The sequence below is a fragment of the Lepisosteus oculatus genome, chromosome 11 (assembly GCF_040954835.1).
Source record: "Lepisosteus oculatus isolate fLepOcu1 chromosome 11, fLepOcu1.hap2, whole genome shotgun sequence".
NCBI lineage: Eukaryota > Metazoa > Chordata > Actinopteri > Semionotiformes > Lepisosteidae > Lepisosteus > Lepisosteus oculatus.
Genome location: NC_090706.1, coordinates 13,737,469 through 13,752,503, shown reverse-complemented (window position 1 = coordinate 13,752,503; position 15,035 = coordinate 13,737,469). Strand labels below are relative to the sequence as shown.

Here is a 15,035-nt window from a genome sequence, read left to right as displayed (position 1 = left end):
ACACACATCAACACACTAATGCACATTTACACACACTCAAACAGACTAATGCACACGCGAGCTCACACACATATTCTCCCTCTCAGGTCAGCATGTGCTCTGGGAAAAACCCATACACAGGTGAAACACTCAAGCACACACCCTGTGATTATCGGGGACGGGCAGACATTACTCCTGTGCCCTCAGCACTGCCCCCCAGCTCTCAGTTTGCGTTCCTGAGGCCTGTGCCCCCTGTACCAAACAGCCTGGCACATCCAGACATGTCCCGCTGGGGCTGGGAGACAGAGCGACTAGCGAGGAGCTGGGGGCAGGGTGCCAGGCCGCGAGAATGTGGGTGCTCCTGCAGACAAGCCCCAAACATCCAGACTCCCTGGCAGGAGTCCGCTCTCACCTCAGGAATGCAGGTAAACACCCAGTCAAGATGGGGCAGCGTCTCCACCCCGTATGTTCTACAGCATGTCAGAGCTAGGAGTTCATCACAGACAGTAAATATGCCCCAGGAGTGCATCACAGACAGCAAATATACCCCAGGAGTGCATTACAGACAGTAAATACACCCCAGGAGTGCATCACAGACAGCAAATATACCCCAGGAGTGCATCATAGACAGCAAATATACCCCAGGAGTGCATCATAGACAGCAGATATGCCCCAGGAGTGCATTACGGACAGGAAATATACCCCAGGAGTGCATCATAGACAGCAAATATACCCCAGGAGTGCATCATAGACAGTAAATATACCCCTGGAGTGCATTACAGACAGGAAATATACCCCAGGAGTGCATTACAGACAGGAAATATACCCCAGGAGTGCATCATAGACAGTAAATACACCCCAGGAGTGAATCACAGACAGTAAATATACCCCAGGAGTGCATTACAGACAGTAAATATACCCCAGGAGTGCATCAAAGACAGGAAATATACCCCAGGAGTGCATCATAGACAGTAAATACACCCCAGGAGTGCATCATAGACAGTAAATATACCCCAGGAGTGTGTGCAGTATATTAGGTTTATATACACCAGGTGTGCAGTGTGTGCAGTATATTAGGTTTATATACACCAGGTGTGCAGTGTGTGACGTATATTAGATTTCTATAAACCAGGTGTGCAGTTTTTAACAAGGGAGAAAGCACTGGAGGATTGTCTCACAGACAGAGCAAATAGGGAATAGGGAAACAGGGAATCTGAAATCCCAACAGCCGGCGTGTGTTTGCAGGTCTATGTGTGTGTAAGTGCAACGGTATGTCTAGAAGGGGGAGTGTGCGAAAATGTGTTTGTGAAGATGTGTGTGTGTGGAGGGGTGTGTACCCCTGGTTTAAAGGCAGTCAGAGGAGGAGAGAAGCCCAGCAGAGACAGACATACAGTACACCCAGAGAGCTGAACTCAGGTAAGACTGTTTACTCACACCTGTGCCTTTACACAAGACCAGATGGCAGCACAGGAGAAAGTGATTCGTCCGGATTCTGTCTGTCTGGGGTGGACATGGAGCTCTTGATCCTGACTGGTGTGATGGGAGACTGTGAGGGGAGATCAGAGTCATTGCAGTAATGGTATGAGTAGTAACTGCTGTAGCACTTTACTGTAGACAGACTGCTGCAGGTTGGTTTAGTGTCGGTTATCTCACTGCTATGTGCTCTGTGCTTCATGCCTTGAACTCTGAGCTCTGTGCTTCATGGCGCATGCTCCAAGATGTGTGTCCCATGCTGTGTACTCTGTGCTTCAAGCCTAGTGCTCTGTCTTGTTGTGTCTCGTCCTGTATTCAGCTTCTGTACTCCAGGTGTGCAGTGTAATAGTTTTATATACAGGTGCCTCACACCCTGTGCTCTGAGCTGTGTGTTATCCTGTGTATCCTCTCTGCTTCTTGCACTGTGCACTGAGTTTTGTCCTCTGAGCTCTGTCTAGCTCTGAGCACTGTCTTGGCCCGTGTGAGTCCTGTGGGATCCAAGCTATATCTTGTCCTGTGGGATCCAAGCTATATCTTGTCCTGTGGGATCCAAGCTCCGTCTTGTCCTGTGGGATCCAAGCTATATCTTGTCCTGTGGGATCCAAGCTCCGTCTTGTCCTGTGGGATCCAAGCTATATCTTGTCCTGTGGGATCCAAGCTCCGTCTTGTCCTGTGGGATCCAAGCTATATCTTGTCCTGTGGGATCCAAGCTCCGTCTTGTCCTGTGGGATCCAAGCTCCGTCTTGTCCTGTGGGATCCAAGCTCCGTCGTCCTGTGGGATCCAAGCTCCTCTGAGCTCTGTGTGCGTGCCTTGTGTTCTGCATGGAGAGTGCAGCTCTTAGGGAAAACAGGCAGCCACTGGACTGCAGGACATTTCAGTCTGGAAGCTGCCAAACAGAACACAAGTAACGCACACTTTCATGACCTCTCGCCATGACGAGAACTAGCACCATGAACAGGGCAGTGATGTTCCCAGGAAGCCACAGTCCTCAGGCTGCTCGTCTCCCTGACCGCCTGCTGTTGTCGTGCAGGTGGTGCTCCAGAGTGATCTCGCCATGCGTGTGGTCGTTGTGCTGCTGTGTGTCCTGGGCACTGCGCTGTCAGCCTCGGTGAGTGTCTCTGTGTAGAACACGTGGGCAGACGCAGGACTGTTCACCCGAGAGGAAGCACTGAGAGACAACACATAAGTGTTTTTCATCGCCTCCTCCCTGCTCCCTTATCTTTCAGATCTTTCAGAAGAACGGTCAGCTGAGGCTGAGAAAGGTAACACTGCCCCCTTGTGGTTAAAAAGGTCCTAGCACATGCCTCTCCAGTGTAGCAGAGATACTGAAGACCTGGAACAAGTTAATTAATAATAATAATAATAATAATAATTGCTTACACTTATAAAGCGCTTTTCTGGACACTCCACTCAAAGAGCTTTACAGGTAATGGGGACTCCCCTCCACCACCACCAATGTGCAGCCCCACCTGGATGATGTGACAGCAGCCATAGTGCACCAGTACACTCACCACACACCAGCTATCAGTGGGGAGGAGAGCAGAGTGATGAAGCCAGTTCAGACATGGGGGTTATTAGGAGGCCATGATTGGTAAGGGCCAATGGGAAATTTGGCCAAGACGCCAAATTTGTGATCAGTTGCAAGTGATTTGGTCAATTAAACACTTTAGAAGTTATTTAACAGAAATAGTCAGAAATCAAGGACCAGAGTTCCTGTAATAGGGTACATACCTATTATTTGAGCAATTAATAAATTTATCTACCCAAAGATTAGAAACAGACAATTAAGGGCAACACATGAAAAAGACTGGGATCCTAGAGCCACAGGAGCGCGCGAGTGCTCAGAATCAGCCTGAAGGGGCCGCTGTGCCCAGTGAGGCCCTGCTGTGAGGGACAGATCCAGACACAAAGAGGCTTTGTGATGGACTAGAATAGAGAGCTGTGAGCCTGGCGGGGTGTTGGTTACTGGCTCTGCTGGGAGGGACAGGGAACACGGGGAGGGCACAGCATGCCTCTGCAGACCCCTACAAGACACCAGCCATGCCCACTGACAATTCCAGCAAAAACGAGCCTAGCTCTGGGGTGGGCACTGAGGCTGACCTTTCTCTCTCTCTGCTGTCTCCTGCTGTTGTGTGGCCAACAGGTCCGGACCCCCCCTGGGCAGCAGGGCTCCCCCACAGAGTCCCCGCTGCCTGGTCCCGGGGGCACCTCGAAATCCCCCACTCCAGCTCCCCCTCCTCTCTTCCCCGGCCCCACGGCACCACAGAACCCATTCATCCAGAATGAGCCTGGCCCCAATGCACCCCAATTCCCTTTCCCTGGGCCCGATGCACCCCAATTCCCCTTCCCAGGCCCCGATGCACCCCACTTCCCCTTCCCTGGCCCCATCCCAAGACTGGACACCCCACCAAGAGACCCCTCCCTCCATAACGGGCACCCCCCTCGGCCTCCCTGCACCCCACCCTTCTATAGGCCGTACTACTTCAATGCAGCACTGCCACACCCCCAGTACCTCCCTTACCCCTCCTTCATGGGCCCCCCGCCCCCCATCTTCTCAGCCTACCCCCCCTTCCCCCCAGGGCCCTTCTTCCCCGGGCACGCCCGGGCTGGGGTGGCATTGCCCCTCAACATGCCCCCGCTGCCCTCTGTGCCCAGGAGCAGGGTGAGGGCGGGCGCTGCCTCTGTCAGCCCCCCTCCCTCGCGGGCGCAGGGGGTGCGGGGTCTGTTCCCAGGGGGGGCAGGAGAAATGCGGAGCGGGGCAGGTGCTGGGAGATCGACCCTGCTGCCCCAGAGCCTGGTGAGCAACGAGAAGGGGCACAACGGGGACTCCGCACAGACCGTCTAGGTGAGAGGGCCCAGCTGGGGTGGGGCGGGGCAGGGCGGTGGGGTGGGGTAGGACAGGGTGGTGGGGTGGGGCCGGGTGGTGGGGCGGGGCAGGGCGGGGCAGGACAGGGCGGTGGGGTGGGGCCGGGTGGTGGGGTGGGGCGGTGCAGGACAGGGCGGTGGGGTGGGGCCGGGTGTTGGGGTAGGGTGGGGCGGGGCAGGACAGTGCAGTGGGGTGGGGCCGGGTGGTGGGGCGGGACAGGGCGGGGCAGGACAGGGCGGTGGGGCGGGGCAGGACAGGGCGGTGGGGTGGGGCCGGGTGGTGGGGCGGGGCAGGGCGGGGCAGGGCAGGGCGGTGGGGCGGGGCAGGACAGGGTGGTGGGGTGGGGCCGGGTGGTGGGGCGGGGCAGGGCGGGGCAGGACAGGGCGGTGGGGTGGGGCCGGGTGGTGGGGTGGGGTGGGGCGGTGCAGGACAGGGCGGTGGGGTGGGGCCGGGTGTTGGGGTAGGGTGGGGCGGGGCAGGACAGGGCAGTGGGGTGGGGCCGGGTGGTGGGGCGGGACAGGGCGGGGCAGGACAGGGCGGTGGGGCGGGGCAGGACAGGGCGGTGGGGTGGGGCCGGGTGGTGGGGCAGGGCAGGGCGGTGGGGCGGGGCAGGACAGGGCGGTGGGGCGGGGCCGGGTGGTGGGGCGGGGCAGGGTGGGGCAGGACAGGGCGGTGGGGTGGGGCCGGGTGTTGGGGTAGGGTGGGGCGGGGCAGGACAGGGCAGTGGGGTGGGGCCGGGTGGTGGGGCGGGACAGGGCGGGGCAGGACAGGGCGGTGGGGCGGGGCAGGACAGGGCGGTGGGGTGGGGCCGGGTGGTGGGGCAGGGCAGGGCGGTGGGGCGGGGCAGGACAGGGTGGTGGGGCGGGGCAGGGCGGGGCAGGACAGGGCGGTGGGGTGGGGCCGGGTGGTGGGGCAGTGTGATCAGTAGCAGCAGCAGTCTCACTAGTTCTGCTGATAGTGTTAGCAGTGCCCGTGTCTAACACTGTTGTGTCTCCTTTCACAGCTACTGACCAGCAAACAACAAGCACACTGTCATGCACACTCACACCCACACTCACTCTCACCCAGGAGCACACCCACACTCACTCTCACCCAGGAGCACACCCACACTCACACAGGTGCACACCCACACCCACACTCACACAGGTGCACACCCACACTCACTCTCACCCAGGAGCACACCCACACTCACACAGGTGCACACCCACACTCACTCTCACCCAGGAGCACACCCACACTCACACAGGTGCACACCTACACCCACACTCACACAGGTGCACACTCACACTCTTCTCCCTGCCCCGCTCACTTCCTCACTCCTCCTCAGCTATACCTGTGTACCTCTCCTCCTGACATGGGCACCAGCACCTGGGCCCGGGCTGGGCTGGGCCGGGTCAGCACTGGGATGGGAGAGTTGCTGTTGTAAGTGGTGCAGGTGGACCAGTAGGTGGTGCTCTACCTTCTGGACTCTGCCCTCTGGACAGGAATTTCCACATCAGTATTGTGGAAACTGTGCATTGTGAATGACTGTGGAACTGCTGTCCTTCTATGTAACAGATCCTGTAACTGATGAGACATTAAATCAATTAAATCAAAGTACTGCCTACTTGGTCATTTGGTCCTACTTGGCCAGCAGCCATATCACTCTGCAGCTCACAACTTGCAGCCCACTGAAGCTCAGCAGGTGTGAGCCTGGTCAGTACCTGGATGGGAGACCTCCTGGGAAAAACTAAGGTTGCTGCTGAAAGAGGTGTTAGTGGGCTAGCAGGGGGCGCTCACCCTGAGGTCCATGTGGGTCCTAATGCCCCAGTATAGTGATGGGGACACTATACTGTAAAAAGGCGAGGTCCTTCGGATGAGACGTAAAACCGAGGTCCTGACTCTCTGTGGTCATTAAAAATCCCAGGGTGTTTCTCAAAAAGAGTAGGGGTGTAACCCCGGCATCCTGGCCAAATTTCCCATTGGCTCTTACCAATCATGGCCTCCTAATAATCCCCCTCTATGAATTGGCTTCATTACTCTGCTCTCCTTCCCACTGATAGCTGGTGTGTGGTGAGTGTACTGGTGCACTATGGCTGCCATTGCATCATCCAGGTGGGGCTGCACATTGGTGGTGGTGGAGGGGAGTCCCCATTACCTGTAAAGCGCTTTGAGTGGAGTGTCCAGAAAAGCGCTATATAAGTGTAAGCAATTATTATTATTATATTTAAGATCTTGGGATACTTTTGTTTGTAAGGGGATTGTCCTGCATCAGTCCCACTCTGGGCTCGAACAGACTGGCCTCCCTGCTGACCCCTTAACCTGCCTGGAGCAGGAGCACAGGTCACTCCCACCCCTGGCCTCTGGACAGCGGGGTGAAGTGGGTTCCGTCTTATTCCGAAGGGCTTTGGGATCCTTTGAGATGAAACGTGCTGTACAAAGGCAGTTATTTTAGAATTGTTAATATTGTAAATAAGGCTTGTGGGGATCTGGAAGAAATTGTCACCAAGTTATTGATCCTGATCCTAGGATCAATTAACTCCTCTATTGTAATAGTTCTAATGCACAGCTCTCATATACCCTGGATCTTAACCACCGGACCAGCTGTCCCCCTGCTGTGACAGTCCCGTATCTTAACCACTGGACAAGTTCATTAATAAAATAATCGTCCCCTTAACAATTATTGTATAAATACCAGAAAGGTCGCTTAATCTAGACTCTTATTTTTCTAACTAGTTAAAGTTTAAAGTAAGTTATTCCACGTGTGACAACTATGAACTTCGCAAAGCCGAAGACGAAAACCCTCCTCTCATTTCATTTCCCGGTGGAACGGCATTTGTGTCTCCTTCCGAGCGGGCAAAGAAGAACCCGCCTCTTACCCCAACAATCAAACCAATCCGATAGGAGTACTTCCGTGATGGACACATGAATAAGCCAATAGAAAGGGGCTACGGAGAGTTTTCATGTGATTGAAGATCACTTTAGCCAATAGGAGCCTCAGCTGGCCCGGAGGCGGTAGTTCCGGATGCTTGTATAAACCAAGCGGCCTTGCCATGTGTGTTGTTTCAGCGGCGGATTGAGGCTGTTTGGGGTTTGAGCTGAGAGGTGAGAAACGGGAAATTCGGGGTTTAGTTTGTTCCAAGTCGCAGTTTTTCGTTTTGCTGGGGTTGTGGTGTCTCTGGGATTTATTTAGGAGGAGGGTAATTGAAATTTTATTGCGGCACTAGTCCACGAATCGTTGTGTTTTTCTGTGCGAGTCGGTGAGAAAGGAGGGGGGACGGCAGTTCGGTTTGCCGGCTTCATTGAGTCCGGTACCTGCTTTTCCGTCCGGGCCGAGCCGGGCCGGGCGGGTCGTTCGCAGGAGGGCCGGGGACAGCCGTGAGCAGCCCCGCTGTCGGGGCAGGCCGGCGGGCCGGTGTTGCGGGCCGGCGGAAGGAGCAGACCCGACCTCCCATTGTTCGCTGCGGAGCGTCATGGCAGCTGCAGCCCGGCCGAGCGCTTGCTGTTGTCCCGGGCTCGCCTGCCGCTGCCGACCAGCTGCTGTTTCTCCTCCTCCTTCTCCTTGAAAGGTGACTTGTTCCCGGCGGCGTTGCTCGCCTGCTGCGGGGTGAACAGTGCTTCTGGACGCGTTGCTCCGGGGTCTGGGCCGAGATGCCGAACCGGGTCAGGGGTTGTGACCTCCCGGCGCCGGTGACCTGTGGCTTTTAGCTACAACGTGTTTTGGCGTTTCCGAAAGTCCGTCGTGCGAAGTCGACTTTTGCTACTTAAAACTTTGCCTTTCGTGTTTGAAAGGAACGCTTTAGCAAGAGGTTTTTTCTTTCTTCCACGCGTTGCCTTTTCTTTTTAAGGGCGCATTTCTCATTGGTTAGATAAGTATTTGTTTTTTTCCGCGCTCGGGCCTTCGCGGCCCGCTTTCAGTCTTTGTTCGGTTCGGGCAGAGGGCACTTCCTCCCCCGGTCGGGGCGCTCAGGAAAGAGCGGTGCTCGGGCTGCGGCCTGTCGCTTTGTGCCCTCGCCCGGGCCGAGCGGCTCTGCCGTTTTAGAGCCTTTCCTTCGCTTCTGAAACGCGCTGCTGGGGAAGGGTTTATCTGTCCAGGCGTTTCGAGTATCGGTCTTCAGCGCTCGCAGTGGTGTTGAAATCGAAACCCTCCGCGGGCGGGAGGGCGACGGCTGGTGACCTGTCCGGGGGGTCCTGATACTTGTTCTGCAGAAAGTGCTGGACAGGCAGTCAGCCCTCAAATAACCGCCAAGTGAGACTGCTGACGCTGTTGGACGGGTTTTAGACTGTGTAGGGGTCAAGTATAGCCGGCCGGCAGCGCTCTCGTGTGCTGTGTAGACGGGGTGCACTGAGTGGCTTTCAGTGTCTTGAGAGATGGAGGCCTCTCCTCGCTGGGGCTCAGTGTGTGTCTTGAGCGTGGTGTGGGGATGATGAGGTCTTCTCCTCTCGGTGTGTGTCTTGAGCGTGGTGTGGGGATGATGAGGTCTTCTCCTCGCTGGAGTGCCTGCTCTCAGGTGTGGGGCTCTGCTCTAACGATCTCCTCGCTTGCTGCCCCCTCCCCCCCAGCATGGCAGAGAACGACGTTGAGAATGAGCTGCTGGACTACGAGGAGGATGAGGAGCCGCAGACCGCGCCGGAGAGCGCCGCGCCTGCCGGCAAGAAGGAGGTGAAGGGCTCCTACGTCTCCATCCACAGCTCCGGCTTCCGGGACTTCCTGCTGAAGCCCGAGCTGCTGCGGGCCATTGTGGACTGCGGCTTCGAGCACCCCTCCGAGGGTGAGTGCGCCGCCCCGCTCCGCGGCTGGGGGGGGGGTGGGGGGATTGTGAATCCCGCGGATCCAGGTGACCCGTCTCTCGTCCTTGCCTCTCCCAGTGCAGCACGAGTGCATCCCGCAGGCGATCCTGGGCATGGACATCCTGTGCCAGGCGAAGTCGGGCATGGGCAAGACGGCCGTGTTCGTGCTGGCCACCCTGCAGCAGATCGAGCCTGTGGACGGACAGGTAGGTGTCCCGGGCCGGCTGTCCGTGTGGCCACGAGGCGGCCAAGAGGAGCTGGTCTTCACTTGCAAACCACTGCAGGGGAGCAGGCCAGTGCACCTCTCCACCAGACTCTGTCAGGGCTCGGGTTGGAGACGCAGGCAGCCAGATCACTGGCTGCAAACAGCCGTTTAAGCCACTTCTGTACCAGGAGTGTTTGCAGTAGAGCAGTGTTAAGAGTAAATGGTGCTTCACGTCCACTGCACTTCCTAAATCTAAGAATTACCACCTGGATGATGCTTCAAAGCACCAAGAGGCTACAAAAACATTAGGTAGTCACTCATTCTGAGTGCTGTTACTCTTATCCTCTTAGGTAGTAGGCACCAGTATCCTCTGTCATTGTGTTGACAGCATGTGCTAGAAACTATACATAAAAAAAATAGATAAGGAGAACCCAGTAAAACAACACACAAAAGGATATACTTTTTCATTAATTTATTGATCAAAATGATCCAACATCAAATGTCTTTGTCAGAAGAGGTACGAACCTATGCTTTCAGTTACTGGTGTGACCCCTTTAAGCAGCAGTGACTTCAACCAAACGTTCAGGGTAACTGTTGATCGGTTCCGCACATCGGCTTGGAGGAATTTTGGCCCATTCCTCCTTACAGAACTGCTTCATCTCAGTGATGTTGGCGGACCCGCTTCAGGTCCTGCCACAACAATTCTATTGGATTAAGGTCTGGACCAAAGTCCAGACCTTAATCCGATAGAATTGTCAAAACGCAAAATTTCTTCTGCTTCAACCATTCTTTGGTTGGGTGACTTGTGTATTTAGGGTCGTTGTCTTGCTGCAAGACCCACCTTCTGTAGAGCTTCAGTTCACGGACGGACATGATGTTTCTCGTTTAAGCCAAAAAGTTATTTTCGACTCATCCGTCCACAGAACATTCTTCCAGTAGTTTTCTGGCTCACCCAGGTGGTCTTTAGCGAACTTTGAACGGGCAGCAATGTTCTTCTTGAAGAGTAGTGGCTTCCTCCTTGCTGTCCTCCCATGCACACTATTCTCGTTCAGCGTTTGCCTGCTGGTGGACTCAGGAACACTGACATTAGCCAGTGTAAGAGAGGCCTGCAGATCCTTGGGCGTTACTCTGTTCGTTGTGATCTCCTGGAATATTAGACGCTTTGCTCTTGGAGTGATTTTTGTTGGATGACCACTCCTGGGGAGAGCAACAATGGTGTAAATTTTCTCCATTTGTACGCTATCTGCCTAACAGTGGATTGGTGAAGCCCAAGGTCTTTAGAAATAGTTTTGTAACCTTTCCCAGCGTGATGAGCATCGAGAACTCTTTTTCTGAGGTCCTCGGAAATCTCCTGTGATCGAGGCCTGGCATGCATTCACAAACCTGTCTGGTGAAGACCAGACTTTGGTCGTGAAGACTCAGGTTTTTTTAAATAGGGCGCAGCCGCCCAAACTCACACCTGATTGTCATCCCATTGATTGACACTCCTGACTAATTATCCCCTTAACTGAGCTGATAATCCTAGAGATTCACATACTTTTTCTGACAAAGACATTTAATGTTGGATCATTTTGATCAATAAATGAATGGAAAAGTATATCCTTTTGTGTGTTATTGGCTTCTCCTTATCTATTTTTATGACTTGGATGAAGATCTGATCACATTTTAGGTGCAGAAATTCTAAAGGGTTCACAAACTTTCTAGCACCACTGTATGTGCGAACATCTCGTTTTTCTGCACCAAAGTTTTGTTTTGCATCAGTTGTATCCATCTGTAAAGTCGACTGGATGGTTTGTGTACTCGGAGTACGTGTCGCACAGACTTTAGCGGCTCAGTGAGGCGAAAGGAAGATTTCCGCAGCACATAGACAGGGAAGCACGTTCTGACAGGCCGGTTCTGTGATTATAGCAGTGACTTCAGTGGTGGTCGGCCATGATCGGCTCCCCCGTCAGGAGGCTGGTGAGGGCCGTGGCGGCCCCCGCGCCCAAGTGTCCGCGGCCATGTTGACGGTGTCCCCTTCTGTCCCCAGGTGGCGGTGCTGGTGATGTGCCACACGCGGGAGCTGGCCTTCCAGATCAGCAAGGAGTACGAGCGCTTCTCCAAGTACATGCCCACCGTCAAGGCGGCCGTGTTCTTCGGGGGGCTGTCCATCAAGAAGGACGAGGAGGTCCTGAAGAAGAACTGCCCGCACATCGTGGTGGGCACGCCGGGGCGCATCCTGGCGCTGGTCCGCAACAAGACGCTCAGCCTGAAGAACGTCAAGCACTTCGTCCTGGACGAGTGTGACAAGATGCTGGAGCAGCTGGGTGAGTGCCGGGGTCGCAGTGGGGTCAGCCACGATGGTGGGAGAAGCGCACACCCCTCTCCACTGGGGAGTTCTGCCGGTGTTTTGCCCCCCAGTTACGTGTCTGAAGGAAGTCTGCAAGCCCGGGCCTTTGATAGCTGTCCCTGAAGTGGCATGTTGCTGTCGTGTGTAGGATTTTGAAGGGGAAGGGCCCTTCTCCTGGATACGACCAGGAATCCAGCTCGCTTTCTGTTGCGCTTCTAGTCTCCTGTTTGTCTGAAGTCCAGGGTTATGGATAGGGTGCCCACCCATTAAATAATCCAGGACGGGACACTCCTGCCTGGACAGGAGCCTTCATGCCGATTGGAAGTCACCCCGGACGTGGGGGCGCCCTGAATCGTGGGAATTGGTTCTCTCGGCCCACAGAGACCTCGGCTCCCTTTTGTGTTTCTTAACATTGGTTAGCTGTTGGAAACTTGGAGCATCCCATTGACAACAGACACCTGAGCATGCTACACTAATCTATAGCCTGGCTTGGGATTGCAGTCTCCCCCCCGCCCTTCCCAGAGGGATTTAGGAGAGGTGCAGGTACTCCTGGGGATGAGGGGACAAAATGTCCTTCGAGCTCGCTCTGCTCGCAGTCCTGTGCGACCCTCTGGTGGTTGCGGTGGGCGTTGCACTCTGCTTACCTCTCCCTGCCTGTGTGCGTCTGTGCTGCAGATATGAGGCGGGACGTCCAGGACATCTTCCGGCTGACGCCTCACGAGAAGCAGTGCATGATGTTCAGCGCCACGCTCAGCAAGGAGATCCGGCCCGTCTGCCGGAAATTCATGCAGGATGTGAGTGGGGTTGGGGGAGAGGGTGGGCCCGCAGGTCGGGTTGGGTGATCCTGATGGTCCTGCTGTGTGGGAGTGATTGTTGGCAGTGTGTGAGGTGTTGAGGAGTCAGTATTGCAGCCTGGCCACTTCCCTCTGGTTGACCTGCTGCAGCAGCAGCAGCTCAGGCGCTTGAACCTGCAGCCCCCAGGTGACGGCACAGCCCCTTGTGCTAACCTGTGCTCTCGCCTGCCCAGCCCATGGAGGTGTTCGTGGACGACGAGACCAAGCTCACCCTGCACGGCCTGCAGCAGTACTACTGCAAGCTGAAGGACAGCGAGAAGAACCGCAAGCTCTTCGACCTGCTGGACGTGCTGGAGTTCAACCAGGTACTGCAGAGCCGGTCCGGCCCGGAGCCCCGGGGGATTCTGTCTCCGATTGCCCTGCGGTCCAGCTGGGCTGCTTTGGGGCCCCTTCTCGAGCTCTGAACTGGGCAGGAGGGTTCATGGACTGGGGCGCCTTGGCTCAGGCTCATGGTTACCCCACGGGTCACCAGGCCTGAGGCTCAGGCCCTGAACCATCCTGCCCTGCGAGACTGGGGGGGGGACTCGATGCGGGGGGTGCCATTGGGGTAAAAACTGCCCTGGGAGGTACCCCTCTCTGAGCTGAGCGTATCCCTCTCTCTGCGTGGCAGGTGGTGATCTTTGTGAAGTCGGTCCAGCGCTGTGTGGCCCTCTCGCAGCTGCTGGTGGAGCAGAACTTCCCTGCCATCGCCATCCACAGGGGCATGGCCCAGGAGGAGAGGTGAGGCCCGTTCCCAGCTCTGGGATTTACTGACCTTCGCCTGCGTGTGTCGGGGACCGCCGTCAGGAGGGGCCCAGTACAGCTGTCCGAAGGCTGGCACCTCCTTGTGCTCCGTGCTGGAGGCTGGGCCTTGGGCTGCGGTTGTCCCGGTGAGGTCGGGTGGCGGATCCAGGAGGTTCCAGGGCTACAGCGAGAGGCCCTGGCTTGGCCTCACTGGGGACACAGAAACCCTTAGGCCCTCATTCCCAGGAGTTTGGGGGTCCTCAATGTTAATAATGCATTGACTCCATGTGCTTCACAAAAAAATGAGGCCAAAATGGTGCTGTGGCTCGGTGGCTGGAAGGTTGCCGGTTCGTATTCTGCGGCAGACAGAGGAATCCTACTCCATTGGGCCCCTGAGTAAGGCCCTTAACCCCAGCTGCTTCAGGAGCACCGTATAAGTGGCTGACCCTGCGCTTTGACCCCAAGCTTCTCTCATTGGAGAGCAAGTTGGGGTATGCGAAAAGACAAATTCCTAATACACTAAATTGTATATGGCCAATAAAGTGATCTTATCTTAAAGTAGAAGTCAAGGAGCTTGACAACTAAGAAGCAAAAGATTGGTAATTTATCCTTGAAGCAGAGGGGCTTGCTGGTGGAGACGGGTGTTAACGTCCTTTTAAAGGTTTCAGAGTTAGGAGCAGAGAACAAAGGTCACCACAGCTGGTATACAGATAGTTTGTGGGCCCTGGAGCAGATTAAACTGACCTGAACTTAAAGACCAGGATGGAGTCTGAGAGTGGTCAGGAAGGTAGAAGGGAACCTTTGTCTTGTACAGCCTTATTGTCTGGGAGCAGTACTGCTGGATGGGCAGCCAGTGCAGCTGTGCTAGAACAGAGGTGATGGTGATCTGGAGAAGTAGTAATTTTAATTAATGAGCCTGAGGGCAGACCACAGGACTAGTCCTGCAGGTGGTGATCTGGATAATGGAGAGAACCCTTGTCCCCATGCCCCCTGCAGGCTGTCCCGCTATCAGCAGTTTAAGGACTTCCAGCGGCGGATCCTGGTGGCCACCAACCTGTTTGGCCGCGGGATGGACATCGAGAGGGTCAACATCGTCTTCAACTACGACATGCCGGAGGACTCGGACACCTACCTGCACAGGGTGAGCGCGGTGGGGGTTTGGGCGTCCGATCTTCGTCCTGGGGCATCAGTGGGTGTTCCAGCTGCCCCCAAGGGCAGGGCGAGGGTCAGCTGGACCAGTCACGCCTATTAAACGAGCCGATTGAGGTGGTTATGAGCGGAGTGGAAACCTGCAGGTGATTTTACCCCCCCCCCACTGTGAAATGACAAGAGGTGGGAGAAAATGGATGGGTTTGTCTGAGCAGTTCCTGCTTCTCCCCACCAGGTGGCGCGTGCGGGCCGGTTCGGGACGAAGGGCCTGGCCGTCACCTTTGTGTCAGACGAGACCGACGCCAAGACCCTGAACGATGTGCAGGACCGCTTCGAGGTCAACGTGGCCGAGCTGCCCGAGGAGATCGACATCTCCACCTACAGTGAGTGTCCGCTCGCCCGCGGCCGGGACCGCCGCTGCACCAGGCCTCGCCCGCCCGCGCTGTAACGCTCTCTCCCCGCCGTGTCTCCGCAGTCGAGCAGTCCAGATGAGCCCCTGCTCCTGTGAGGGTCTCCCCAGGACCACCTCCGTTTCTGAAGAACCTCTGAATGTGTTTTACTCTCCTCCCTCCTCCCTCGCTCCCCTCTGACTTCACCAGCGCTGGGGTGGGGGGTGTACGCAGTTTTAATTTTTTTTTAATCGCACTCGTTTTGTTTCCATGAGATTAAAACTGTTTTTTATATGA

General features: G+C 55.8%; 2 protein-coding genes across 2 annotated transcripts; both read left to right on the top strand.

Annotated features, from left to right (window-relative positions):
- Positions 1 to 1,299: 1,299 nt before the first annotated feature.
- LOC107077585 (uncharacterized) lies at positions 1,300 to 5,915 on the top strand. Its single transcript, XM_069195485.1, has 5 exons — positions 1,300 to 1,395; positions 2,484 to 2,561; positions 2,680 to 2,715; positions 3,597 to 4,298; positions 5,323 to 5,915. The coding sequence occupies exons 2-4, from the start codon at positions 2,508 to 2,510 to the stop codon at positions 4,296 to 4,298; spliced, it is 792 nt and encodes a 263-aa protein (XP_069051586.1). The 5' UTR covers positions 1,300 to 1,395; positions 2,484 to 2,507; the 3' UTR covers positions 5,323 to 5,915.
- A 1,384-nt stretch (positions 5,916 to 7,299) lies between these two features.
- ddx39ab (DEAD (Asp-Glu-Ala-Asp) box polypeptide 39Ab) lies at positions 7,300 to 15,035 on the top strand. The gene is made up of 10 exons (XM_006631550.3): positions 7,300 to 7,403; positions 8,862 to 9,070; positions 9,168 to 9,295; positions 11,324 to 11,600; positions 12,299 to 12,417; positions 12,651 to 12,782; positions 13,088 to 13,197; positions 14,197 to 14,341; positions 14,585 to 14,732; positions 14,825 to 15,035. Exons 2-10 carry the CDS (start codon positions 8,863 to 8,865, stop codon positions 14,839 to 14,841), a joined length of 1,284 nt encoding a protein of 427 aa, XP_006631613.1. The 5' UTR covers positions 7,300 to 7,403; position 8,862; the 3' UTR covers positions 14,842 to 15,035.

What these genes read in the sequence shown, in the direction of transcription:
- ddx39ab (XM_006631550.3), top strand. Translation starts at nt 8,863, where the DNA reads ATGGCAGAGAACGACGTTGAGAATGAGCTGCTGGACTACGAGGAGGAT. An exon ending in CTTCGAGCACCCCTCCGAGG is followed by an intron (nt 9,071 to 9,167) that starts GTGAGTGCGCCG and finishes TGCCTCTCCCAG; the next exon opens with TGCAGCACGAGTGCATCCCG. An exon ending in GCCGGAAATTCATGCAGGAT is followed by an intron (nt 12,418 to 12,650) that starts GTGAGTGGGGTT and finishes TCGCCTGCCCAG; the next exon opens with CCCATGGAGGTGTTCGTGGA.
- LOC107077585 (XM_069195485.1), top strand. Translation starts at nt 2,508, where the DNA reads ATGCGTGTGGTCGTTGTGCTGCTGTGTGTCCTGGGCACTGCGCTGTCA. An exon ending in GCACTGCGCTGTCAGCCTCG is followed by an intron (nt 2,562 to 2,679) that starts GTGAGTGTCTCT and finishes CTTATCTTTCAG; the next exon opens with ATCTTTCAGAAGAACGGTCA. An exon ending in GTCAGCTGAGGCTGAGAAAG is followed by an intron (nt 2,716 to 3,596) that starts GTAACACTGCCC and finishes TGTGGCCAACAG; the next exon opens with GTCCGGACCCCCCCTGGGCA.